Source organism: Kwoniella botswanensis, chromosome 1 (assembly GCF_036426115.1).
Source record: "Kwoniella botswanensis chromosome 1, complete sequence".
Lineage (NCBI taxonomy): Eukaryota > Fungi > Basidiomycota > Tremellomycetes > Tremellales > Cryptococcaceae > Kwoniella > Kwoniella botswanensis.
This window is the reverse complement of record NC_088599.1, coordinates 13,545,987-13,572,388: the sequence shown is the minus strand read 5'-3', so window position 1 is coordinate 13,572,388 and position 26,402 is coordinate 13,545,987. Positions and strand designations below refer to the sequence as shown.

The following is a 26,402-nucleotide window of genomic DNA, read 5'->3' as shown; positions in this document are numbered from 1 at the left end:
GCACAAGGGAATGTTGACAATGACCAGTTCTTGCAAAGCGGTATATTCGGACAGAAAATGAGTTAGATTCGACCATATACCACCCATTTGGTACTTTTCTTGCAGCCGGTGTTCGTGATCGTTGTTGTGAATCTATGAAGGTTCCACATTTTTGGGAATATCCATGATCATTCGTCTAAACCAACCTTGAATAAGCTTCTGACTGATACTGTCGGCATGAAGAGAATTGACAAAAGCAGGGCTTGTAATCATTGCCTCAATCACTTGACTACCTGTCTGACCTGCTTTGGACATTCCATATTCCATCTTAGTACATCTGATCATCTATTAATCGTCACATGTAAATCCCTAAGTTGTAGAGCGTTCCTCGTTTATGTACAGGTTGATCTGAAAGACAGAAAATCTTTCCGTATATCTGAAATTATATCATGCTTGAGACCAGCCCAGTAAGGTGGAAAAACGGTATGTGGATACTGTGGTCTTGATGGAGGGAGTCACCGATATGGGAGATGATCTCGTTGCTGAGATTGAGTAGACCGGGAGTCATAGTGGGAAATCTAGATCAGAGACCAGTGTTGAGCAGATGAAAAAGTGCTATAGCAAATGATCAATTTAGATTCTTTTCAGAGGGGAGAGATTGAGACTGATCACATTGTGTCTTGTGGTTTTCTTCGGGTTTTCCTTTACGGTTATTGTTGTTATTGTTAGTTCTTGTAGTTCTTCTTTTTGTTCTTGCGTTTCAGAAGGTAGATCACCATTATTAGCCGAGCTGATAAGGATAAAACAGTGGTGCCTGAGAGCCCATCACATCACATCACATATCTTTGTAACCCATTTAGGATGGTGGATAACGTGATACGAGTACTCGTATTTTGTTGTTGTTTACGAACGATGTGATCCGATTGCTTCATGTTCGTCTGCTACTGAGGCTATTGTGCAGCCGCCGAATAGTAATGCCCACCTCTCTACTAGACCTCAGTGATGAGGTGCTTCAGCTCATCAGTCAGTATGTCAAGCAAGATGATTCCATACCCATACCCTCATTCGCCCCTCATTGGAAATCGACGACCAACAGCCAGATCGCTTCCGAAACCTCTCGAGATATCCGAGCATTCAGAGCCACATGTAGGAGGATGAGAAATGCGTGTAATCTCAAAGGCCTCCATGTGGTACTGGGAAAGGCCAATGGTACGACCTCAGACAGACGGTGGGACCGGGAGCTATCAGACAGGATGCGAAAGGCTACCAGGTGAGTCTGCTGTCCCGCTGAAGCAATTTATTGGTCAAGTGTATCGCTGAGATCCCGTTGCCGGATTCAGTCGCATCTGTGTTGACATCCCTATATCCTCATCGGAATCGAGTCTCCAGACATGGTCGGATTGCGCTCGCCACTTAGAAAGGTTTACTGATACGGAAGAAATGATCATCAAGAAAGGTCCGACATGTCATCACATTCCAAACGACCTGACGTACATACCGGTAACTCAAGGATTCAGCCGATACATGCAACCATGGAAGACTCAGAGCTCGTTGGATAAACTCACTTCAATAGCAGTGGAGGTCGATTGTCCAGATTGTTCATTCGGTCTTCCGACTTTCTTTCTACCGTCATTCCCAAATCTAAAACACCTCAAATTCTATCTCTCTCCCCCTTCAGACACCACGTCCTGGGATCCGGTAAAGGACTTTAGATCGCTCTTCGAGGAATGTAGGAGCAGCGAGAAGAAAAGTAATCTGGAATTGGAAACGCTTTATCTACGATATCCCTGGTCGTCCCGAGGAAATATATGGAAGAATTGGGGAAAAGTAATCAAAGAGTCGTTTAGTCTCTTTCAACATTTGAGAGATTTCCAAATCACCATATTCAACTATAAGAGGGAATTGACCTTCGGGACATATCTCATCTTCTCGAGGGACGAGACGCAAAGACGCAAAGGGGGTGAGAAAGGTGGGGAAAAGGGAAACGGCGAAAGAGAAGAATGGAAGTTTGAAGTGATGAACCTGGAAGATGGGGATTGGCGAAACTCATGGAGTCTTGTGAGTAAAGATTCCTTACATCCCTTTAGGATATCTAGACCCTCGGTTTTCACTGCCAGACGATGGATAGGAACTAACTGTCTGTCAATTGTACAGGAGCAGATGATGTCTTACCTGTCACCCCCTCCTTCCCTTAAGCTCTTCGACCCAATTATCGTCATCCAGCCGGGCGAATCGCGCCCACATCATCTAACATCTAGCAAAGGAACCAACAGCCAAAGATCCGTATATCATGATACTCATTCATATGAAGAGACCAGGTATGAAAGCCTACTGAAGAAGTATGAATCTTTGTTGAAGAGCCAGATGACAGCTGCTGCGGAAGAATTGATAGAACTGGTACCGTCGTTGCAGGAAGGTGCTTTCTGGGAAAGAGGCACGGAGATATCGTATGATGATTGGTATAGATGGACTTGGGCAAAGGTTGTAGATGATCATGGGGAGGTGAGAGTGCAAGTGGTGGATAAACCTTTTGTATTGAGTAAGAAGAGCATAAAGTGGAAATAAAAGGTGGTCCGTGTGTGATGAAAGGGAAAAGTTGCCACTCGACCATCAGAATACAATAAATCACAAATCACCCAACACACGTCAACATCTTCCTTTTCTTTCCTTCCGATTACTTCCGTCTCCATATTGCATACCAGCCTGCTCCAAACACCTCACCTCAACTCATCCACCATGAGAACCGGCCTCCTCAACCTCAGCGATGATACATTACAATACATCGGATCTCTCATTCATGGCGATACCGACATTCCCTTGCCTAGCTTTCATCCTCACACTCTCAACTTCGCTACCGAGATTGATCCAGTTGTCCATAAGGATTATATGAGTTTTAGGGCAACTTGCAAGAGGGTAAAATGCGTACTTCCCATCAAAGGCCTTCATCTTAAACTGACTCGCTGGAATCAGCTATTAGAACACAAGAACGATGCTCCGCAATCGGTCAGAGAGGGTATCAGGTGAGTTTGAGTTTCCCTCTAGAAGTGTACGCAGCGTATACTGAGTGTAGTCCTCTTGTGTACAGACGACTACACATCGATATTTTCCGTTCCTCCACCGGAAACGACTCGCTTGTAGTCTGGCAAACCTTCTCAACCTTCCTAATGTCGCTCAAATCCCTGGAGGAAATTGTCATCAAACAATCACCTCTTTGTGCATTCCGACATGCGCACAGTGATTTCAGTGGACGCCACCCTGACTTCCGCTTCATACACCAGGTTCAAGCCATGGCTTTCGAGATGAAATGCTCGGAATGTGCCAAATCTCTCCCCAAATCTTTAGCTTTAGGTTCAAAGCCACTCAGAACGCTCAAGTTGGCGCATTTACAAGGGGTCAATCGAGATGAGACACTTATCAAGGAATTGAGCAACAGAGACGTTTACTTTTCGCACTGTTTACGTACCCTCTACGTCAAGATCGACGGAGACACAGATGGAATCGCTTCCCTTGAGAAAATAGCTGAGGATCTGCCTTATCTCCAAACACTTGCCCTCTCTTCTTTCAGCCATGTTCATGACCTTCTTGGACCGTTCCATTCATTCGCACATACCAACTCACTATCCGATCTCAGCTGGGCATTCAAACTTTGCTGCGACGAATACTACGATCATCTCATGGACCCTGAATCAATCCAGTCCTTTCCTGTAGATCCCCGTTGGGTAAGTTGGATCCTGCGAATGGGACATATTCACCGTACTGACTGAAAATGATTCGGATGCTTCGTTATACAGTCCTCCTTTCTCGAAACCCTCGCCAAGTTCAAGCATTTGAGATCATTGGATCTCACCATAAACGTCATTATCTGTAACAAGCCTTTGTCTGATGCGCATCAGAACAGAAACCTCAAAAGATCGACAGTGGAAGCTCAGAATTTGGCCCGTCGAGGACAACCCAGTCGAAATGACTTTTTACTTTCCGCGATGAAAGCCGCAGCCGTCCTTATGGTGAAACACGTCCCGACACTCGAGTCCGGTTATCTCTGGGACCATCATTTCGATCGTGTTTATTCGGAACACGACGATCGTTCTTACAGGTACTTTTGGAAACGCGAGTCATCGGAAGATGGAAATTGGGATATCACAATTTCGGATACTATGGAGTGTTTTCATGATGACGCTATGATCAACGAGGATGGCTCGGCGTAAAGTTCGGAATAGGAAGACGCAAATTTCACTCAATATACGCCATACTTCTACATAGTCACATAGTAGATACTAAGTATTCGGGGATTATGAATTGTATGTACCTTATGGACAGTGCTCAGGGCAAGCTTCGTCTGCTATTTCCCCATGATCATGATATGCTGCGTCATTCCAATAGTATCATTCTGCAAGCTGACGTTGAGTAGATTGATCTTAGACAGATGTTGAATTCGAGATATCGACAGAGAGCAAGTCTGACGTAATCTGCAGTAGTTTACAGCATGTACGCAATTCCTCCACGATTTAGCCTGTACGAGTACTCCTACTGTATCCGCCCAGATGGTAAATACCCAAACTATTGTTTGTACCTCTTCTTCCCGTTTTTATCTGTCTTGTCGTCCGTGTGTAGAACCAGTCAAAGATTAAACATTGCAGAAGGGCTTGTAATATGCCCATCACCTTGCTCGGCCTAAGTGACGATCTTCTGGCAGAAATCGCCTACTGGGGTGACGATGATCTAACTCCCAATCCTCCAAGGTTCACCCCGCATCACCTCATTCCACCTTCTAGTATCAAAACTCACACCTATGGCGATCTTCTCAGTTTTCGAGCAACTTGTCGTCGTATAAGAGCAATCTGTAAGGTCAAGCCAACGAATGTAGTGATCAAACGATTCTCGCAGATGCAGAACTGGTTAGAACGTGCACCTATGGCTGTAACATTACACGTCAGGTAAGTCATGCAGTATCGATCTAATTACACTCTACCAGGGCTGATACTGAATTCAGACATATGGTCATCGATTGCGAAGCCGATATTTCCCCATACATCAACCCCGACCCCTTTTCGGGACGTGACAAGATCGCTGTCCGAAAGCGTATGGCGTACCTTCACCAAGTTCCTCTCAAGATTTATCTCTCTTGAAGAGCTAATATTGCTCAACACACCTTTATGTGTACATGAACATCATCCATCAGATGTGGGTATAATGAAAATTGATCCACTCGGATATGAATACCTTCCATCACTGAGATCACTAGCGATTGAAGTGAATTGCGATACATGTTCCGATCATCTGCCCAGACTATTCGTTCAAGCCTCACCTCGTCTTCGATACCTCAAGATGAGATCTCCTGACGATTGGCGAACAACACTAGGTGTTTTGAGTATGCTCTGGCAGGATCGATATTCCCAAAACCCCTTCCCGCTGAAGATGTTATATCTCCCTTTCGACGGTATCTACGATCTTTCGAAAGAGCTACGAGATATTCAGTCAGCATGGCCACTCCTGGAAGAGCTGTGTACAAATCATATTGAATATAGTGGACCCGAAGATCTTGGACTACCTAACCAATATGTGATGTCCAATAAAATTGGGAACGGAGATAGTTGGTCTCACATATGGACTCACAAAACGATAGGTCTCGATAGCATGATTGAGCAAAACGTAGTTGATTGGCCGCCTCAGGATGACCCTACTTTTGTGAGTTGAAACATCCTCCGCTTAGATGTAAGCATACCAACAGCTGGGTTTACGCTTACAAAATCTCATTTTCAGGAAGATGTCCTAAACTCCTTCAAACTATTCAAGTACCTGAGAAAGATCGACTGCGGCATCATCTTCCGTCTATACGAAGAGAAGTATCTTCCACCTGTGATTATGCCGACAGCCCCATGGACAAGCCAACAACAAGATATCTATCTTCAACAAATACGACTACGAGCTGAAGCAAGCAAATCAATCAATTTCGAAGATATGTTGCCGGAGGCCATGGTTCATGCCGCCCAAATTCTGTTTGACGTGCTACCAACTTTGGAAGAATGTGTTTTCTGGCGCACTGCTCCAGAATATTATACGTATCCAGACGAATATTGGTGTAAATTTGTGCTTCGCAGAGAGACAAACGATAGAGGCGAGTCGGCGGTTGTCCTGGATCCGTATAAACAATATCTCTCGAAGAGATCAATGGGCAGCCAGCTTGGTGGAATTACATTGTGAATTCCCGTAGTAGTCCATAGCGATGTCAGGGGCTCACATGATGTACTGTACTGCATGTATCAACAAGATGCCTCTTGTAATACATACAAAGCGATCTGGGAGATATCAGGAATGAACATAATTTCTTTAATCGTGTAACTCTAGGAAATCATTCGTACAATGAAATCATTCGTATAAGTCCAAGGCTCCAAATCCAATTCGATGGATGCTCCCCCTTGTTCGCCCTGTCCGCCCTGAATCATTAAACAATGCCAACGGATCCAGGTCTCATCATCAATTCCCAAAACGCTCCACCCTGAAGAGAAGGAATCAATTCGACCAACTTCCTTGCGATATTCGTCAACCTCCGTCTCCTTTTTGTTGGAAGCTTGTCTTTTCTGCTCGATGCGCTGGTGCAATACACTTTTATCCATGTCCTCGGGATGGAGACGCCCGTAGTTGTCATAATGTAATATGTCTTCGCGACTGAGCTGGGGGCTGTCCTCATTCACGGAGAATAGAAATATCGGATCAAAATACTGCAGTGATGGTGGTGGAGACAATTGAGAGACGAATTCTTCCTATAAGAAAGAGACATTCGGATAGATCAGAGGTTGTCAATAAAGGATGAATGGATCCCACAAACAGAAGCTCACGAGAGTATATATTTTTGGACCACCTCCTTCCGCAGAACCAATGTAGTCCATGAGGTAAATTTCTTCTAGATCTGCCGAATCCTCATTACCGCAAATCAAGGAGTCGGAAATGGTTCCTTGAGGAAGAGGAAGAGGATGAGATGCCGTACATGAATGAATCTCGTGGAGCCTTCCCACCGGTAGTTTTGCGAGCGGTCTGTTTGGTACGGGCCACTGTTAGTTCATTTCAAATGATATGCAGCGTAAGACTTCGAGCTATATACCCATCCTTTTCATACAGTGTGTCCGTGTCACGCCCCTAGAGATGTTGACGAGCGGGTGGAAGTCACTCTCGGTGAGTACTGTAGTGAGTGATCGACAACGGAGATGTCCGTTTCATAAGTGGAAGGATCAGATAAATCAAGTATGTGGACATCTCAGATGGAAAAACCTCCACAAAGCATGTCCGAAAGATGTTGAAAAAAGTGGAAGACGATCAACAGTTCATCAACAGCGTACAAGGCATCGAGCTCAGATAAAGGTTTACGAGGATTCTGAGAAGATGTCGGCCGTCCATGGGAATCTCTCCCATGCTATGAGAGACAACTACAATGAGCATGGGGTGGATGAAGTTCGTCAATTCCTTCCTTAGCTGTAATCGCTATATAATTTTTCCGCTGATCGGCAATTGCAGTACTATAGAAAAGTAGCAGCGACATATAGGAACCCTTTCTACCCAGGCATCAAGAAGGTACGTCTTCACACATTCAAGGTGGTTGATCGTTCATCCCACTGGGCTGACCTGATAGGCTTCGGCAGGTGATATGGACATTTATGAATCGGTGGTGGGAAGCGGAAGGGAGGTCAATGTATGGCTCTCAAGCTACAGACGACAGTACATTACGGGTACTAGATATGGCTGCTGGGAGGTAAGTAGAAACCCCTTATCTGAAGCTAATGTCATGCTTATTCATCAAGTTTCAGTGGTGAAGCTACTCTGTGCCTCCTTGAGTGGGCACAATCAACTCGAGATTTCACCTCCAACTCTTCCGCTCAGTCACCTGTATCTGTCCCCCCTACATCTCAATCCAGTCAAGCGGTTCCACCAGATCCTCTTGCGGCTCTACGAGCTATGCAATCACCTGTGGGCAGCGGCTCAAGTAGACCAGCTTTCATACCCCCCAACGCACGTCGTCCAGCTCAGGGTCAATCCTCAAATGGGAAAGGGAAACAGGTGTTTGGCGGGATGGATCCACCAGAATTGCCCGCGAATTTTGGCATAGATATAGAAGCTACAGATCCTGTAAGTGTCGGTGGTTTCTTCTCAAACGACTTACAGCTTTCATACGTGATTTCGATATGACATTTATTCACGTTGTTCTGTCAAACAATCTCGTGCTGACAGATCTACTGGAATAGTACACATCCCCAGCATATACAGACCGTACATCCCGCTCTTGTCACCCACTATCCTTCACAGACTTAGCTAATGGTCTACTGCCCGATGATACCTCTCAGCCGAAGGGCGGCGGACCAATATGGGATTTGATAATCTGTTCATTTGCTCTGCACCTTGTTACTTCACCTTCGGAATTGTTCGCCTTACTATATGAGTTGAGTGGGAAAGCTAGGTGGTTGGTGATTATCGCACCGCATAAAAAGCCCGAAGTAAGTGTCTCTTGCTATCACTAAGGAAGAACTGGACTGGTAGTATTGCTAGATGAGAAACAAGCTCATGTACAATATTTGTATCTCAGATAAAGGAGACTTGGGGATGGTCCAGGTACGATATAGCTTCGTGGTCGGCGGCTGGAGAAGCAAAGCTATACGGAGGTAGTGGGAAAGGATCGACTGCAAATGCAGATGATGATGAGGAAGAGACTGAGTTAGAGATTGTACGGGATAAGTGAGTCGTATCGAACAGTTTGGCGAATTCGAGAAAACCTCAGATCGGATTGACATTTCTTTCTTCTTCATAGGGTTAAGTTGAGGTTATATAGGAGTAACGCGTTTTGATCGCATATTGAGCTCACAATTGCATGAATCAAATGTTCAAGCCAGAATGAATTCGGTTAGGGAGATCTTGCAATTCCAGATAAGAGAAGGTACCACGCCAGACCACCAAGCTCAGATGAAGTTCGTTGGTGATCATCAACGCGCATCGGTTGAGCTGATGCTGAGAATAGATTATTGAGTATGCTAGAACAGCTGATGGCCTGAATATAGCTTTTTCTCACCCTACCAATCTGCTCAACTCATGACACTATCCGCACCGTCGAAACTGTATACATGATCTATTCAGACCCTGGTATGGATGCTTGTAACGACACCTACAGTATGGTATCTATCTCTCTTAAATCACAAACGCCTTGCCAAGATTACGGGTCTGTATTTCTTCAGGAACGTAATGATCCTAATCGCGAATCAGGCACGGGCGCAGAACCGGCTCGCATCAAAGCTTAATTCAATTACGTACGTGTGGTTTTGCCGCTCCTCTTTTGAGTGTACGCGTACAAAAGTGCAGAATCACCCTTCATCTGCTCTGACGCCTCTGACACAGTGACAGTACCTGCACTTTGGTGAACCCAGTCTGTAGTTCAGTGTAGTGAGACAACGCGTTGGTAAAACTTATGAAAAGTGTTGAGATCATATCTTTTCTTCAGTGTCAAAATCCTTCTGATCTTTTATTCAATCATCTCTTTCTGGATCGTATCGGTTAGTAATTCGTTTGATCGACTGTCTCACCCCCATATACGCTGCTCGTGTTTCGAATTCTCACTTTCTTCCATTGCGAGTACTTCTCCATACCATCGCTGGACGACAAATCAACCTACTCAGCTACGAACCATATCTAAAGATCGTTGAACGACTTCTGCTGTAACGCAAGCTGCCTTCTCTTCAATCTCAATATCATCACAATATCATCACAATACCATATTAGACATAACAAGTACATTAACGACCCACTTCGGACCAGTATATTTGATTTTGATACTATGTCGAGAACACCCACTCTCCCCAAATTGATAATCACACCTTCCACACCTCTACCTCCTCATACATCATATTTCGATCTTCCCTCATCCCCCCTTCCTTCACCTTCCTCTCAGACGTTTACTGCGAATGACGAGATCCAATCACGTAGAAGTTCTCAATCATTCGATAACGATCAAGTCAACGGTCATACCGAGAAACGACCTGCTCCTATACGATCATACTCCCTACCTACCGATTCATACCTCTCTTTACCATCTCCCACCCGTCCAAAATCAGGTAAACGACCGCTCCGCTCACCTCTGATATCCATCCTATTCCTCGCATTTGCGTTCCTATTGGTCTTGTCGACTGCTATGTGCACTTCGTCATCTGCCGGCAAGTTGTTGGACATACAGAGAGAAGCAGGAAAGAAAATTAATGATTTGTTAAGGATAAAAGGGTGTAAAGAGCAAAATGAGGGTAGCCAGATTCCAGTGACTGGCTTGGAAGAATCGGGATCGGATCAAGGAGGAGCAGGTGGAATCAAAAGTCTCTTTGACTCCTTATGGAATAGGGAAGAAGAATATCATCATTATGCCAATTCACTTGTCACGGCTGGTCCGGCAATTAGTTTGGACGGTAGTGCGATATGGGATTTCGATTCGCAATTTTAGATTGCAAGACTTCACAGGTTAGATGGTAGAGTTATCTTGGTATAAATGTAATTGTTATGAGAGACATTGGATCACGGCCACGAACAGAGGTTTGTTTGATATAGAACTCGTAGGTACTAGATGAGAGTACTTCAGCTTGATGGACTATGATACCTTGTTGAATAATTCAGGTCTTATATCATGACGTTCTCATAGAGTTAGCTATAGATACTGGATGCATGTAGAACATGCCTTGTACAGATACCGTATGCGCCTTTGTACATATGAGATAATGGTTATCCACTCTAAACTTATTTGTACAAACGATAGAGTGATAGCATTTGACCCTATCAATCATCTGCTCCGGAAAGTCTATATCCTCTAATCGGATCATCACAATCTAACCAATCTTACTTGCCCGCCTTCCGCCACCTTTCTCACATACAGGACATTTCCCCACTCTCACTCTGACAGCAGCTGCATACCCCAGCTTCCCACCTATAGCTCTCGATTTCCAATTCTGTCCTTTAGCACCACTAGCACCATTAGCCAACAGATAAGTTACGTTTATATTCTCTTGTCTTTGAGGCAACTCGACATCTTCTGGTAATGCACATTGAGCGTGGACCAGGTGTTGGCATAAGTATAGTAGGACCAAAGTCTGAGAGGGATATTTGGTTGAGGGCAGGAATAGAGGTAGATGACAGATGATACAGGTTGATGTGGCTAAAAGGTTTGATCCATTAGCTCTAATTCGTTCAGTGGAAAGGATGATCTGGGGAAGATATCGGAGTGACGGTAGACTGGACTCACGAGAACATCTTGTACTTCCTACTTGAGCAGCTTGCAACTCCAACGCTAGATTGCTACAATCACCATTGAGTATGTGTTGACATCCTTCGAGGAGTGATACCTGTTTCAGTGAGAAAGCATACGATCAGCTCAACCTGATATGGTCATGCTCTCTTGGAAACACCCCTATTGAAAGACTGAGTAGTCTGCCATCTTCAGGTAAAGACCACCTCAAGCTGGATTACAATCCCAACCACCACGAGAGACAGATCAAGATACTCACCTGGAGATTCATCCCCATCAATACCCTGACCACGCCCTCTTTCAATCCCGGAATTTCCAATCCATCCTTGATCCTACTGATCAACCTGATAGGATTGATCTCAGCTCCAACATGTTCCAGCAAAGCTCTGATGAATGACGGTCGAGTTTCCGAGTACGTTAAGAGGTCTTCCCAAAGATCTTCGTCAGATTGCTCTTTGGCAAAATCGATTGCCTATACTCGCAATAACGAAATTAGTACCGTTGATCATGCATAAAGTAGCGGAATCTTGCGATGGTCAGTTGTGACTTACCCTTTGTACATCACCTAGCCTCTCTATGATCAACATCAATGCTTTCTTGTTGTTACCGATTCTACCAAGTAAGAAGACCATCTCCGTTACTAGATCACGTTCTTTACAGATCTCATAGGCCTAAGATAAAGTTCGAGATGACTTGTCAACTGCGATATCTTCGCGTCAAGGTTATATAGCAGCGTACCTTCTCTAGATCATAGAAGTTACTAGCTCGTAAGAAAGGCATCAGCCTGTCAAGATCGTATGCCGCATAGAGCTCGACCTAGATAGTGCAATACATGTCAACACTCGCACAGCTTGACGAATGGTTTATCTTGGGTAGTGTTTACCATTCTATCGCTATAAGGTAGACAGAATTGAGGATCTTTATCAAACAGCGCGTCTAGATACATGTATAGGTATTTTGGCTTTTCTTCCAATTGATGCACCACTCTATCAATCTATTTTGTCCAAAAGAAGGGGTGTCAGCTACTCCAGGGCTTTCATCTGGGTAAAAGAAAAAGGGCTGGTAACGCTTACAGGTATGGAATGAGTGTGATCCACCAAGAGCTCAATAGCCGCGCCGTGTTTACTCTTATCTCCTTTAACTTCTTCCTTATTCACTTCTCGTTCTTGGTCGAACTGGACCAATAACAAAGCTTGGTCTTGCACGGCGGTGAACAGGTTATGCTCTCTTATCAGATCGAACACATGAGGTTGGCGTAGACGAAGGAAGTATGGCAAGGCCTTGGCCGGTTGTCGGTTGATCAAGTGTCTACGGCAAGATGTCAGTACATGTTTTTCCTATGATTCAAGCGAAGCATATGGGAAGAAACCTACAACTCAGCCAAACATTCCAGGAGGATTGGGTCATCTTTAGTGGCTTCCAATTCTCCTTGTACAGCTCCCATGACAGTGTTCATATCGTATATATCTGTTGGCCAGGAAGTTATGGTCTTCAGTAAAGCCTGAAATGTGAGAGAGATGAAACTGGTCAGCTGTCACTAGCATCTTTATCGTGAGAGAGTAAAATATGAAACGTACCGCTCTGTCGTTCACCAACAAATGTCCAAATACCATCTCATAGACTGGTTTGCCTAGCTGGGGATCCTTGGTAGGTATATATGGGATGATGGTCTACAAAACCCATGTCAGCCTGGCGCAACAGACATAACGGATCGAGCTGAACTTACAGGTAACTGATGATGCTGAACAAAAGTGTATATCCATTTTTCCCAAGCTTCTGAATCTTGTCCTAACACTTTCTGTGCAAGTGAAGCAGTCTGTTCGAAATGACCTATTGTGATAATATCATAAGCTTTGTATATATATATATGAAGGGGTACGTAACTTCTCTTACCTTGTGCTAAGAGATGGTTCATATACTTTAGTCCTATAGTCTTTACATCCAGAGCATTCCCATGTTTCTTCCTCAACTCTTCTGCTGATTCTAAAGCTTCTGAGTATCTTTCTCTTTCCACCAACCAATCGATATGATCAATCTCATCTCTTGGTCTTACCACAATAACATCCGAGGGTGAGATTACGAAGAAAACATGTTCGTTCTCCCTTTGCGATTTGATCAACGAATAATCGTTACATCCATACATATGGTAGTTTGTCAAGCTCAAGGCATCCGCATTAACTTCTTCGCCTTTATCGATCAACCGAAGTTCAGGTCGATTAGCAGCTTTACGTCGTTGTTCCATTGGATTATCCGTAGCTTCGTTCTCGTATGTATCCGGAGCGATATATGCTAATACCACGTAAGAAGAATTGAACTGAGCTAATCCGGATATCATACAATCCACTTGATATATCGAGGTCATTTCCACAGTTAATGCTGGAAGACCTGTACTAGTCTGAGATTTTGCTCGATTTCGTATTCGAACGATCTTGATGTGGTCTGCCCAGCCGATGATAAGTGTATGATCATCTTTCCATTGCAAGGTGCATTTGAACAATTCTGCTCGGGGTGCATGTGCTCCTCGGTCGATATAGCCTATCCGCTGGGAAGTGGTGGTATCGTATATCTTGACTCCCTATGGACAATCCGGACAAAGTCATATTAGCCCTGCTCTGCTTTCGTATTCCACTACAATCATTATATCAGTGGTTACATTAACTGCTTACCAGATCATTAGCCCAAGCTATCAAATTTCCTCTCCACTCTATCGCCCAGATAGGTCCTTCTCCAGAATGTATTATTTGCTCTTTATACCCTAACCATCCTTTCTCCTGCATGATAAGGTTTCCGGCCATCCCACCACATACAAAAGCACGAGTGTTTTTCTTTGCGAATCCTGGCTCCAAGGCTATAGCTCTCATTGGGCGTTTGTAGTCGAAAGCGTATGATTCCGTTGAAGTGAGGGAATGTATGACAACTCGACCTGGGTAAAAGAACGAAGTCAGCGTGAGTCGTTGAGAAAGGGAATGGAGTCCCCTCAAAAACAAGTTCACCTTCTACACTCGATGTAGCTACAAAGTCATTATCCTCGTCCATCTTTAAACAAGTGACACTAGCTGCGTGAGGTCTGAACGAATTGACTTTGGATCCTTCGTACGTCAAAACATGCACCATACCATTATGCGTACCCAGTGCCTGTGAGAAACTGATATCAGCTTGGTCCCTGTGATCCTCAAGGACAACCTAGCTTACTATCACTCTGGGAGATACAGCTATTGTAGAAGCTGTATCTTTTGCCAGGATCTCCGGTATACGACCTTTCAACCGGCTATACTTGAGTGCTCTATGAAGATCGTAGAATCAGCTTAATGAGCTAGCGTCCTATTGGAGGATGTAGCTTACGGTTCCTCTTCTTCCTCATCCTCGTCCTCTTCTTCTTCCCCCTCTTCATCATCCTCATCGTCTTCTTCTGTTGCTATAGTATCGTCTTCATAGTCTTCACCACCTTGACCATTCGTCTGATCATCACCATTTTGTATCTGATCATCCTGATCTGAAGAGACCTCTCCCCCTTCTGCATCATCTACAGACAGGTCGTCGTCATAGTCCTCATCGTCTGAGCCATCGTCACCCGCTACAGCTTTCTCTTTGCCTTTTATCGACGAGACCGTTGAAGCTCTTGAGCTAAGCGAAGAAGCGGTCGAAGGTCCAGCTTCAGGCTGATCATCTACCGGTAGTGGTACATTTGTCAGCTGAGGCGATGACTTGGTGGTGGAAGGAGGTCTAGAAGGCATTGCACTTCCTCATCGATGATTACAAAACATGGAACAGTAACAAATGAAGATTGTTATGGGTTTGTTTCTCTGTTGTGGTTGTGGTTGAGCGTTGACGTCGTGTGGGGACTCCTGAATGGGTGGGTGTGTCAGTATGAACCCTGAATCACCGCGGGAATGGTGGCAGTAGTGTGAGTGAGTCGGTTTGCACAGTATCTGCAACGGGACTGGCAATGCATTGGGCATGTCAGGATGCTTGGTATAGGAGGAAGTATGCACACATATCCATGACAAGGGTCATATTCATATCCAAAACTCACCACAGGACCTGCTTCCCCACGATGTTTGGTCTCGCCCATGCGTTGGATTGTGTGTGTTTAGTGTGTTTGATCGACATTTTAGCCTTTTGACACAAGATGGGTTTTCGTAAAGTACCACAACCATCATCTTCTTCCTTCCTCTTTGCTATTCTCTTTCATCCTCGCTCATCTCGAAGATCTGATCTTGCATATTATTTCACAGTATCACACTTGTCAATTGCTCTGTCTTTCACCATGTCCAAGGGTATCTTGGATTTCCCGGACGAGGTGCTGGTCCGAAGCGCTCGTTTCGTCCATCAAGATACTCACATCCCGCTTCCTTCCTTGATTCCTCACTTCGGGGACTTTTACTCACCCATCGACCCGTTCACAACGGAAACCTTCAGCATCTTCAACAGACCTGTAGAAGAACCTTTTACACCATTCCCTTACGAGGCCTACACCTGCCAATCTCCGAATGGAAAAGTCTTGAGCCTCATCTGTCAAGGCCTTCTCGCATCAAGGGGGCAATTACGTAGGTAGTTTCCATATCTCTCATGATGGAACAATAGCTTCCGGAGAGATTTTTGGCTGACATAAGGAATTCCTCAATATATGAGACGACTTTCGTTAGATATCGGTTCTTGGAGGTACTCGGACCCCTCGTCCGATCCGAATTACAATGCGATAACCATGTGGGACACACTCATCACCTTTCTGTCTCAGCTCACCTCTTTAGAAGAGCTCGTAATATATGACCTACCCCTATGCTTCCATAAACCTGGTCAGAATCTCATTAAACATCTCCCTCCACCAGCCGGCGACATCCTTCCCTCACGTGAAATCATTATCGTTTCTGCTAAATCGTATCTGCTGCTCAAGGCATGTACCGCGACATTTTATTCCCTCATGCCCATTCCTCAGCAATCTCAAGCTCTCTTGGTCGGAGGGGACCTCGACAACCCTCAGTAAGGTTCTGAATACCTGGTCCGCTCGTCATCAAGGTCAAACTTGTCCGATCACTTCGCTATTTTTGAGAGGAACAGGCGATGTCTCCAAAGGACTACAGCACAAAAGAGGCATTCTTAGAAGATATACAGCTCAAGGGGATTGGATCCGAGACCAGGATGAGTCGTACGAATCGACCGGTCGGAGATCAAATGTCTGATCTGATGCATGCATGCTCATGTACTGTACCTAGGAACCACTTGCAATCCTCTAGCGAACATGCCACGACTCACCGAGATCGTTCTGATAATTTTGGTTCACCATGAAGTGGAGCAGGCCATCAATCCTCAATGACTTGAATATTCTGTCACTCGATCAGTAGAGCTCAGACATCAAGCTCCTGTAAGCTCTTACAACAAATAGTACAATCTACCTTGCCAACAGGTTACCAATCGACTCTTTCGAGCCATCCCAACCCTCAAGCTGGTGCATCTAAGGCAACAGATTTCGCCAGAGGATTGAACTTGGGGAAGGAGACCTTCGTTCGAGCTTCAAGTGTTCCTGATGAGCCGGTCTATTGTCTGGGTCTCGAACTTGAGCTGTTCAGACAGGCGGGGACTGAAAATACGGATGATGAACTAGGTTTCAACGGAGGGTATCGATATTGAGGATAATGGTTCAGATGACGATTAGGATATATAAGGCTAGACCACCGGCTCTGTTGTATGATACAGATAATCTTTCTTCTTGGAATGGTGCAACCTGTAATGCAGCAAAATGCTATTTCGGGATGGAATCAGATACATGGCAAGACAGTGCATCGATCGTCGGTAACATATCACAATCTTTCAAACTTTCTTTCCAGTCTATCCATATCTGATATTGCATGTTTGGTGATCGCCGATCTTGTGTTCCTGAACACTGGTAACTTACCGGTGGAGGTGGATGGATGCCATTCCTCTTTCCTCTTTCTTCTTTCCTCTTTCCTCTTTCCTTTTTCCTTATTCCACATCCCTCTGCTGTGGACTTCCTTCACTCACACCCACCCAAGACTGTCAAGCTGCATCGTACTACTTACCTTCCGCTCCTACCTTCAGGACGCATCAGGCTTCGCATACTTACAAAATGCCTCCTCATCTATTAGACCTGACTGACGAAGTACTACAACGTATCGCCTACTTCACTAATCGTGACTCAATCATTCCTATACCCAGCTATGGACCACATTGGCAGAACTTCCGAGGAGATATCAGAAGTAGCTCTGCAAAAGATCTCTTAGCATTCAGATCAACCTGCAAGAGAATACGCGATGTTTGTGGATTGGAGAATATTCATGTTTACATCAAAGACCGGATGAAATGTAAATATTGGTTGAACGAAAGTTCCCTTGAGGTGGAAAAGGCAGTCAGGTCAGTGATCCATGTTATCTCTCTATCATGCTCATGACTCATCGTTATGTGCTGAACCTATGCTCTACTTACATTGATAGTCGACTAAGATACCACCCTCAACGTCCAGGCTCAGATGTAACCTCAGCTTGGGCAGCATTCTCCACACTTCTTCACAACTTCCCTTCCTTGAAAGAATTACTCATGGATGAGAGTTTCTCATGTAGTCATACATATTACGACTATGACTTATCTCAATTGAAAAAAGCACCAAGACTACCTCGATATCCCATATTGACCAATCTTAAATCGCTCTTAATCTCCATCGACTGTCCCGCCTGTTCGATCATTATTCCTCATATGATACTCCCAGCAGCCAGACTACTCAAACATCTCAAAGTTAGGCTAGTAGCTCCTGAAGAATATACAAGTGATACGGTCGACTATAGCCCCTCCGAGAGCTTTAAGAAGATCATTGATACCTGGTGTAAAGATGACGAAAGTGGCAGTAGACGAAATCAATTGAAGACTTTATATCTGAAATACCCTCCGTTGCGCAGTGATAGGATTAAATCAGGTTGGACTGGTACCATCAAGGAAGCGTTCAATTCTTTGCCTAAATTGGAAGATTTCAGGACAACGCAGTACTATAAGAATGAAGACATGCTCGCTGCTGGTATAACCGTGAAAGGTCGTAAGAACCGAAAAGGTGAATGGAATTTCAAAGTCAAAAAGCAAGTAGTAGAAGCTGGTCAAGATGGATATCAATCTTTTGTGAATTTTATCTTGATCTTGAACCTTCATTTGGTTTGTCAGAAGCTGATATGATATCTCTATGACTGATTTCGTTTCGCATTCCGTTCTGTCGGAAGACGTCGTGAAGGAGATTTGTCCTGAATCCAGTCCAACCCATCTGAAATATTTCGATCCAATTATCCTCATCGAGCTAGACTACATACGACCTATGAACAAGGTAGCCACCCTCACCCAGACACGTCGATCGTGGCTAAAAGGACGACTCGATAATGATCCAATTGCTATCAAAGAAGATGAAGCCGAACAAGCAGGGTACGAAGTCAACTTTCAACATGCTGCCGCTGCTATCGCGACAACTATGTTAAAGTATTTTCCTACATTGGAAGGTGGGGCATTATGGGAAAGAGGATCAGAGACCAATGAATTTGATTGGTTACAATGGAATTGGACTAAATCAGGAAATAAAGTTAGCATAGAAGAACATCCATGGGTTTTACCTCCTGAATTTGTAGGTTCAAGAGAAGGACGAAGAACACCTAAATTACCTAGTGGCGACGATTATCCTTACTCTGATTCAGAGACTGGCAGTAGTTCTGGAAGTGAGGATGATGATGATAACTAGATTAAAGAATTGCGTTTAGACATGATGATATGTTTAAATTGTAAACCTCACGAGATGCTATGAAGTGTGAATTAGTTTTATATTATGTTGTATACATCCCATGCATATCAAACATTTTAATTACCTGAAAGTACGATTTCATACTTTAGTACCTGACCTTGTCCAATGCCGCATTCGTACATCGACGTTTCCCTTCTATGCAATCATGAACATCGCATCACTCTGGTTTCCAGAGTAAGGAAGGCAAATGAGCGAGGCTAGTATGGAGCTCCAAAGAGCGAGATAGATGTTCGCAATATCAAAACACATTGACAGCCAAATACAATAGCGGATGCAGGGGACTTGTTTGAATAGATGGGAGGTGTAGGGTGGTGAATAGTTCGAGTCAAGGCCACTTGGAATTCTTTAGCCGTTGACAGGATAGCAGAGGTAACAGGTTTGAGAAGGTCATGGATCCTACTTGGATTCAAGCACCCATGCGCAAAGCGTCTCAGCAAGCTTTCGGCCAAACGGATCCAGAGCAAAAGTGATGAGGTGTTGATGACTAGAGATATTGTGTTTAACGTGATGCTCGAAGTCGAATTTGCCGCCTTGGGTTTTTGTTTCTTTGATTGAATCTGATTCGCTTTTCCTTACGGAGCCCTCCTCATAGGTTCTGCGATCCCACCATTCCATTCTGGAATTTGCTCAATCTGCTTATTTTCATTTTCCTACACTTCTCTCATCCAGCGGCTCTTCCACATCGGGAGGAACCGATCCTTCATCTGACCAAATCAGATCATGATACATCAGTTCCGGGCCTTCGATCACAACCTGTATACCATTCGGACTTTGTTCAGCTTGGTTCATGAGTTCACCGTCTCCGTCTGATTGAGTCGAGGACACATCGGTAATCACAGCGGTCCATCTAAGATAATCTCTCGTAGGTGAATCAGGTCGTTTGTTCCTATCTTGCCACCAATAAACCTTTTCCAAACTTGTCCAATTGGTCTTCATGATTTTTGTAGCTTCTATCATTGCTTCTTTCGATACCCTCTCGTACTCTTCCGGACCAACGATTCGAATTTGATCGAGCACTTCCGGAGGCACTTGTTGTAATGCGTATGGAAACCTCGGATCCGAGTTCCGTTCAGGAGGTTTACCATAAATGGTCCGTGTATAGTATTGAACAGGAATCATGACCAGTCCAGGATCGAATTCTTCCATGTTATTGAATTGAGACCATTCTTCGGCGAACAGACTCTGATTGATACAGCAGGTCAGATCTTTTGTTCCCCTCAAGTGGATAATAATATACATAAACAGATCACTCACCAAAGTTCCACTCAAATTCAAATCTGAACCCATCTCTCTCCCAACGTTAAAATGCCATTGATCATCATCCTGGACGGCTTCGACCAGACCTTTCTGTCTGAGCGTATAGGGCGATTCGATAGCATGCGATGAATAAATCAATTTTTTCAACTTTGGAGAACCGCTATGTAATTCTCCCATAGGTATTTCATCAAATGTGTCTAAATCCCAATATTTCAAATATAAAGTTTCTAAATTTTCAGTATCATTGTTGATCATGAAATCGTAAGGTTCAAAATCGTCATCAGTATTAATTTGAGATACACTATCTTGAGAAGTACATTTCAAATGTTTGAGATTGGGCATACAAGTTGATAGACGAGTTAAATGTTCGGCGCAACACCGACATTTCACTTCGTTACCAAATGAAATGATACTGTTTAAAGGTGACTGGTTCGAGTTTGGTAATTCGAATAAAAGGGTATGACCATGTTTCCCATGATAGCAGAATGGAGTTGAGGTGAAGTATAGTTCAACAAGATTGGGCATTTTTAGTAAGAGCGAGATGAATTCGTTCCAAAATCTGATTGAAACTGTGGGTATATCGTCGGTAGGGTCTAGAGTAAAATTAAGGCGAAGTCGACTGAACGAAAAGCAAGAGGCGCAGGAGATGTCAGCGAGACACTTATAGATCAGATCATGAAATTCGGGAGATTAAAGAGCCCAAACGCTCAATGAACTTACACAACATTGTCTAGCTTTTCTTTAGGTGCATTCACCCATTTCCTCAACCCTTCTTTACTCTTAATCTCAATCTCAAAATCCTTGTCGATCGGCTTCAAAAGACACGATACCTTATGACACGATTCCCTAAAGGATATATAATCTCCATAATTTCCACGTCGGTCGAAAGGGTGTCTATAGTTTTCAAAATGAGGCTGTAAGGATGGAAGGGGTAACTTGGTAGTTGGTAATAGGTATTTTCCCACTTCGATCAAGAGTTCGTCTGGTATGAGATGGAGGTATGGACGTGGTTCGGCGAAATGAACGGACTTGAGGGATCTGGAGCTTGATTCAGACATATTTAACAAGTCTTTGACGTAGTATGATATATCGGAACGTTGTTGTAGACAAGCAGTGGAAAGGTATTAACGATATTTCACGGCAACAAGCAGATCGGAATGTTGCATTTGTGTGGAAAGGAAAAGATTAGAAGGAGAAAATTCGCAAAGATGCCTGGTATTTATACCTTGATCTTTCCTGCTTTGTAATTTATGTGTTCGTTGATGATTCATCGCTCTAGAATCTCGACCTGCGAAAAATGATGCTCGTCGATGTTACTTTTCGGTAAGTGAATACCAAGAGCAGAAAGAGCATGTGGAGGGAACAGTAACAACAGAGATAACATCGCAGATTCAGGGTAAAATAACCTTTTTCCATTCTGTCACAGCATCAGATCAGAGCAAGGAGAAGTTGGTACGCACTCCGAGAATCTAAGGATCTGAGAACGAGCTCTTAGAACGGTCTGAGAACAGCTCTTGGAACAGGTGTCGGGTAAGATCGCGGCAGGCAATGTTTAACAGTATACTTGACGGGATCATCGCTCTGAGAGCACTCTGAGATGTATCTTAGAACGTCCCTGAACTCCTCTCAGAGCAGACGATGTGAGTATCCAAGTGTCGTCTATCTCGAGGCCCACAGCTGTAAGCCCATCGTATGCGTGGACCGCATAGATTGAGAATCACGAGTGAGCAGTCAAGATCGAGGAATGATCAGCAATCAGATTGGCAGCACGCAGCAGAGACCTGCAAGCTGTTGTCCTGTCAGGGTTGAAGTTGAATGATGCACCGACAAACACCCGAGCCAGGTTGGTATCTCCCTATACATACCCACAAACCCAATCAGACTGTGTCTCTCGGCTCACACATCCCACTTCTACTCCTACTCCTGCAGTGTCACTCTGACTCCGCATCTCATACTAATTCCTCCCATTCACTTACATTACGGCAATCCGGTTCGTCGCGAGTGTATGTATTCACGATTCGTTCATCCACTGTGCTCTCTTAGATACGATACGCGTCCATTCTATGAATCACCACGTGGACACAAACTCAAAGTCAATTGAACCATTCACCACATCGTCCGATACAACCTTGATCTTTCTCCACTCCCACTATTGCCGCTCGCTGCTTCTCCTTCTCCCATACGATAGTTCTCATCACACTACGGAGGAGGTAGTTGTACTGTAGCGAGATGACGGCCACTCCGCCTAGCAAGATATCCCTCCCCCCTCGACCAACGGCGACCGATCTCCTGGGCGATTCAGCCCTATCCACCGAAACGCCCTCCCCGACCGTCCAGCGCAATCTTAACAACCTCAACCTCAACTCCCCTAATGGCTCGCCATCGTTCCAAGCTAGATCGGGTGGTACACTTCCTCGTGCGGCCTCCAGAAGTCATAGGAGATCAGTGAGAAACAGTTTCGCAAGTTATGGCAGAGGTGGGAGAAGGATGAGCAGAGGTACACCAGGTGGTGGAGTAGATATAGGTTCGCCTTTAGTGGATGATGAAGATCTCCAACCAAAACTACCTACGTTAGTACCTGGAATCAGACCTGCTTATTCTACTCCGCTACCTGTATTACCTATGATCGTTATGTGTATCGTGAGTTTCCCTTTGCTCTACGCACACAAACTGGATGTAACTGACAGTAATCATCTTCATCTGCTTAGGCGATGTTATCCGAATTGCTCTCTGCAAACTTGTGTACCCCCTTCTTGCTCAAGATGGTCGAAGGTAAGCGTATTCAGACCTTTCCCCTTTCGAGCCACATATCGCTAATGTTACTTGTCAGGCTTCTTCATTTCATCCGGGAGAGAGAAGAACAGTGAAACAGAGGCAGCCGTCGGATTATGGACTGGTAATCTCGTCTCGGTCTTTTTCATCACGCAATTCTTTACCTCTCTTCTATGGAGTAGTATAGCAGACAGACATGGACGAAGAGCGGTCTTGGTAGCTAGTTTACTGGGAAGTGCAATTGGTGAGTAGTCACCAGTGGTGTATACCAAAGAGGTCAGCTGACATGTGTGATGGTCTGAATTGGACGTTTAGCTTTAACCATTTTTGGTACTTCTGAATCTGTATGTAATCTGCTCTGCGCACCATGATCCCTTAACTGATATGCTCTCCGATAGCTGCCCGAGGCTATCTGTGTAAGACTGATTCAAGGTATCTTTGGTGGTGCTGTTGGAGTAGTGGGTGTCAACAGCGTTAATGGTACCGTGCAAATAGCTAAATCTCCTTCTCAGTTCCGAGGATCCATTCGAGATCTGACAGATGATACCAATGCTTCTCGAGCGTATGCTGTGTTAGGATTCTCATGGGGTTTTGGAGGTGTCATCGGCCCAATCATCGGTGGTGTCTTTGAAAGTCCTGTGGACAATTTCCCTGGAACCTTCTTGAGCAAGATTGGTGAGCGTCCACCCTTCATGCTCTTTGGAGGATCGCATATTCGTCTTTTAGCTGCTGTAAACCGTTTAGCTGATGATCCTTTTTCCTTCTCAGGTCTATTCCAGGGCTTCCCTTACGTCCTTCCTACCCTTATCGCTAGTGTAATTCTCGTCGCTGGCGCGATCCTCGCTTGCTTCCTTTCTTGGGATGGTGGTGTAAGAGGTGGATCTCGTATCGCTCTCACCGTAGAAAAGGATGAACCTCTGGCCGGAGCATCACCTGCTGTCGAACGTACCATTTCCCCTGCTCCATCCAGCAGAACAGCCATCCGAGTTCCATCGTTCAGTATCAGGCGAAACGCTGCATTTTCTCCTGGCGAAACCGAAGCTGCTTCTCACGGTGCCGGGTACCCCGCTCTTTCTACCACCCCTCACGCCAGAAGAGACAGTAGAGCAAGCTTGGGTACGGCTTATGGATACGGTGGTATTCGATCCAAACATCCCACTTTGGCTGCTAGAGCTGCTTTGGAAGCTGCTAGACGAGCTTCTGCAGCTATACCAAGACTTGAAGATGAGGAAGAAGATGAAGAAGAAGGTGCTCATGCTCGAGGTGCTTTGGGCTTAGCACAGAAACTCCTTTTAGGTGAGCTGTGACACGTAACTTGTAAAAACGTCACTTGCGGAAAGCTTACTCATTATAAACAGCTAACGAGGAAAATACCTTCAACATCAACGATTTATGGGTTTCCGCCGCTGTCGCTCAAGATACCGCGGTCTTTGAGGATGAAGATGAGACTGAAGGAGAATTGACAGAAGAAGAACAAGCTATTGATGAAGAGAATGAAACTCCTCAACCCTCACCTGGACTCACACCTGGTTCCACTATTGATGATCCAAGAGCAAGTCTAGGACATAGAAAACCTAGTGTTAGACCCAACAGGATTGTATCGGGTGCTTCATCCATATACAAACCCCTTGGTGGACATAGATTATCGGTATCCCACGGCGGTCGAAGATTCAGTACCTCTTCGGGACACATGCCTGCTATCTTCTCGAACACCGGTGTACGAACTCCCCCTGCTGTAGCTGCTGCCTATGAAGGTGAATCACCCTCAGTAGAAACTGGCGGAGACCCGTTCTTCCCTGCTCCAGCCGACAGAAGACCCGGTCAAGCCGCTGGTGGATTAAGCGTGATCGCTGAAGGTCAGACGAGTACTGCGATTGTGCCTACTAGTCCGGGCGGTACTCAGCAGGTATCAGAGAAACAACCGAGCTCTTTCGCTTTGTTACCTTTCCTGATGATTATGCAGGTGAGCTGAAAGATTGCGTTCCAATCGCAGACTGCTAGCTAATTCAATAATTCTACAGTACGGCCTCGTTGCGTTACATGGTACGATTCATGATCAAGTGTTCCTTTCTTTCCTCGTCACGTAAGTATCATTCATTCAGTGTGGAAGCTGGGCCAACTTACTGATATTTTATCACCTTTACAGACCATATCGATCTGGCGGTCTAGGTCTCAATCCGGCCCATTTCTCCTTCCTCGTAGCGATCATGTGCTGCTGTCAACTAGTCTACCAATTCTACCTTTATCCGAGATTAGGTCCACCTTTAGGGAAATTCAATCATCTTCAAATGTTCAGGATCGGGAGCGCCCTGTACCTCCCTGCGTACTTTTCTCTACCTGTCTTGCATAAAATAGCTTCGCCTGATTCCGAGGGTGGATTCATGCTCATGACTGGTGGGTTCATCTCTACCTTCCATTTTGCGATTCTAGCAGAGAGGAAGCTGATTGTCAATTTCCAATTCTGAATGATAGGTTTGACCTTGATCACTGCTATAAGGTACTGTGCCAGTACTTTCGCCTATACCTCTGTCATGGTTCTCATCGTGGGTACAATAAATCAGCTGTCTAGATCAGCTACCTAGAACACATTTTGGTCTTATGTCGATAGCTGATGTTTTATTGTGACCAACAGAACGCAATGTCACCGCCTCACGTCGTTGGCTTAGCAAATGGTTTGGCTCAAAGCACTGTATCTGCTTCTAGATTCTTTGGGCCTATCATTGGTGGTGCTGTAAGTCTCTCCTCGCTTCTCACATCCCACCACAGTCGCATCAGTTGTGGTATTGCGTCTGGTGTTGGTTCAGTTTCTAAAGTTTCCCCCGTAATTTCGTTAGGTATGGAGTGCATCCATCAATGGCAATCCGACAGGGTACGCATACGGCTTCTATTTCTGCACGATCGCTTGTTTCATCCAATTATGCCTATCGTTCTTAATCCGATGATCACATGAAAAAGTTAGAATAAACTCGGAAGCAGAAGTACACTACAAGGCACAGACGATGCTGTAGAATTGGGATTATGATCGCTATGTGGTGGAGAATTACAAGCAATATACCATGTATCGATTGGCCTGGATTGAAAATATGAATATACCTGTACTAAATCGTTTAATAAGAATAGAGGAGTCTTAGGGAATTTGCACTTAGTGCTTATGTTATGCTAATGCGAGTGAATAATTTTCGTTTAGATCGATATGATACTATACTATTTATATTTACGTACGATAAGTATGAGAGAATGATCTCATGTAGCGCGATGTAATGAGTCTAATCGATAAGTCTATGACAACTGATCGTGTGCCAGTACTTGTACGGTAAAATGGGATGAGCGTCTGATCCTTCCGCAACG

The 26,402-nt window shown here is 44.7% G+C and overlaps 11 protein-coding genes across 11 annotated transcripts; 9 read left to right on the top strand and 2 right to left on the bottom strand.

Annotated features, from left to right (window-relative positions):
• Nucleotides 1–953: 953 nt before the first annotated feature.
• L199_005125 (uncharacterized protein) lies at nucleotides 954–2,544 on the top strand (the record flags this gene model as incomplete). Its single annotated transcript, XM_064890840.1, has 3 exons — nucleotides 954–1,249; nucleotides 1,320–2,037; nucleotides 2,134–2,544. The coding sequence occupies 3 exons, from the start codon at nucleotides 954–956 to the stop codon at nucleotides 2,542–2,544; spliced, it is 1,425 nt and encodes a 474-aa protein (XP_064746912.1).
• Nucleotides 2,545–2,715: 171 nt separating this feature from the next.
• L199_005124 (uncharacterized protein) lies at nucleotides 2,716–4,184 on the top strand (the record flags this gene model as incomplete). Its single annotated transcript, XM_064890839.1, has 4 exons — nucleotides 2,716–2,892; nucleotides 2,950–2,999; nucleotides 3,065–3,698; nucleotides 3,771–4,184. 4 exons carry the CDS (start codon nucleotides 2,716–2,718, stop codon nucleotides 4,182–4,184), a joined length of 1,275 nt encoding a protein of 424 aa, XP_064746911.1.
• Nucleotides 4,185–4,629: 445 nt separating this feature from the next.
• On the top strand, nucleotides 4,630–5,105 carry L199_005123 (uncharacterized protein; the record flags this gene model as incomplete). Its single annotated transcript, XM_064890838.1, has 2 exons — nucleotides 4,630–4,913; nucleotides 4,970–5,105. The coding sequence occupies 2 exons, from the start codon at nucleotides 4,630–4,632 to the stop codon at nucleotides 5,103–5,105; spliced, it is 420 nt and encodes a 139-aa protein (XP_064746910.1).
• A 199-nt stretch (nucleotides 5,106–5,304) lies between these two features.
• L199_005122 (uncharacterized protein) lies at nucleotides 5,305–6,180 on the top strand (the record flags this gene model as incomplete). Its single annotated transcript, XM_064890837.1, has 2 exons — nucleotides 5,305–5,664; nucleotides 5,740–6,180. 2 exons carry the CDS (start codon nucleotides 5,305–5,307, stop codon nucleotides 6,178–6,180), a joined length of 801 nt encoding a protein of 266 aa, XP_064746909.1.
• A 1,176-nt stretch (nucleotides 6,181–7,356) lies between these two features.
• L199_005121 (uncharacterized protein) lies at nucleotides 7,357–8,810 on the top strand (the record flags this gene model as incomplete). The annotated part of the gene is made up of 7 exons (XM_064890836.1): nucleotides 7,357–7,425; nucleotides 7,489–7,545; nucleotides 7,614–7,723; nucleotides 7,779–8,097; nucleotides 8,214–8,462; nucleotides 8,552–8,700; nucleotides 8,774–8,810. The coding sequence occupies 7 exons, from the start codon at nucleotides 7,357–7,359 to the stop codon at nucleotides 8,808–8,810; spliced, it is 990 nt and encodes a 329-aa protein (XP_064746908.1).
• Nucleotides 8,811–9,790: 980 nt separating this feature from the next.
• L199_005120 (uncharacterized protein) lies at nucleotides 9,791–10,444 on the top strand (the record flags this gene model as incomplete). The annotated part of the gene is made up of 1 exon (XM_064890835.1): nucleotides 9,791–10,444. One exon carries the CDS (start codon nucleotides 9,791–9,793, stop codon nucleotides 10,442–10,444), a length of 654 nt encoding a protein of 217 aa, XP_064746907.1.
• Nucleotides 10,445–10,823: 379 nt separating this feature from the next.
• Nucleotides 10,824–14,973, bottom strand: L199_005119 (uncharacterized protein; the record flags this gene model as incomplete). The annotated part of the gene is made up of 15 exons (XM_064890834.1): nucleotides 10,824–11,149; nucleotides 11,237–11,336; nucleotides 11,499–11,711; nucleotides 11,791–11,910; nucleotides 11,978–12,055; nucleotides 12,123–12,233; nucleotides 12,313–12,547; nucleotides 12,613–12,740; nucleotides 12,817–12,909; nucleotides 12,966–13,069; nucleotides 13,133–13,814; nucleotides 13,906–14,162; nucleotides 14,233–14,374; nucleotides 14,432–14,522; nucleotides 14,582–14,973. 15 exons carry the CDS (start codon nucleotides 14,971–14,973, stop codon nucleotides 10,824–10,826), a joined length of 3,072 nt encoding a protein of 1,023 aa, XP_064746906.1.
• A 533-nt stretch (nucleotides 14,974–15,506) lies between these two features.
• Nucleotides 15,507–16,223, top strand: L199_005118 (uncharacterized protein; the record flags this gene model as incomplete). The annotated part of the gene is made up of 2 exons (XM_064890833.1): nucleotides 15,507–15,786; nucleotides 15,886–16,223. 2 exons carry the CDS (start codon nucleotides 15,507–15,509, stop codon nucleotides 16,221–16,223), a joined length of 618 nt encoding a protein of 205 aa, XP_064746905.1.
• A 1,101-nt stretch (nucleotides 16,224–17,324) lies between these two features.
• On the top strand, nucleotides 17,325–18,965 carry L199_005117 (uncharacterized protein; the record flags this gene model as incomplete). Its single annotated transcript, XM_064890832.1, has 3 exons — nucleotides 17,325–17,608; nucleotides 17,689–18,398; nucleotides 18,460–18,965. 3 exons carry the CDS (start codon nucleotides 17,325–17,327, stop codon nucleotides 18,963–18,965), a joined length of 1,500 nt encoding a protein of 499 aa, XP_064746904.1.
• Nucleotides 18,966–19,667: 702 nt separating this feature from the next.
• Nucleotides 19,668–21,340, bottom strand: L199_005116 (uncharacterized protein; the record flags this gene model as incomplete). Its single annotated transcript, XM_064890831.1, has 3 exons — nucleotides 19,668–20,207; nucleotides 20,280–20,901; nucleotides 21,003–21,340. The coding sequence occupies 3 exons, from the start codon at nucleotides 21,338–21,340 to the stop codon at nucleotides 19,668–19,670; spliced, it is 1,500 nt and encodes a 499-aa protein (XP_064746903.1).
• A 1,171-nt stretch (nucleotides 21,341–22,511) lies between these two features.
• Nucleotides 22,512–25,996, top strand: L199_005115 (uncharacterized protein; the record flags this gene model as incomplete). Its single annotated transcript, XM_064890830.1, has 13 exons — nucleotides 22,512–22,922; nucleotides 22,991–23,054; nucleotides 23,113–23,298; nucleotides 23,370–23,398; nucleotides 23,453–23,512; nucleotides 23,567–23,729; nucleotides 23,823–24,350; nucleotides 24,413–25,017; nucleotides 25,076–25,137; nucleotides 25,201–25,448; nucleotides 25,527–25,597; nucleotides 25,687–25,785; nucleotides 25,889–25,996. 13 exons carry the CDS (start codon nucleotides 22,512–22,514, stop codon nucleotides 25,994–25,996), a joined length of 2,634 nt encoding a protein of 877 aa, XP_064746902.1.
• Between the last annotated feature and the right edge of the window lie 406 nt (nucleotides 25,997–26,402).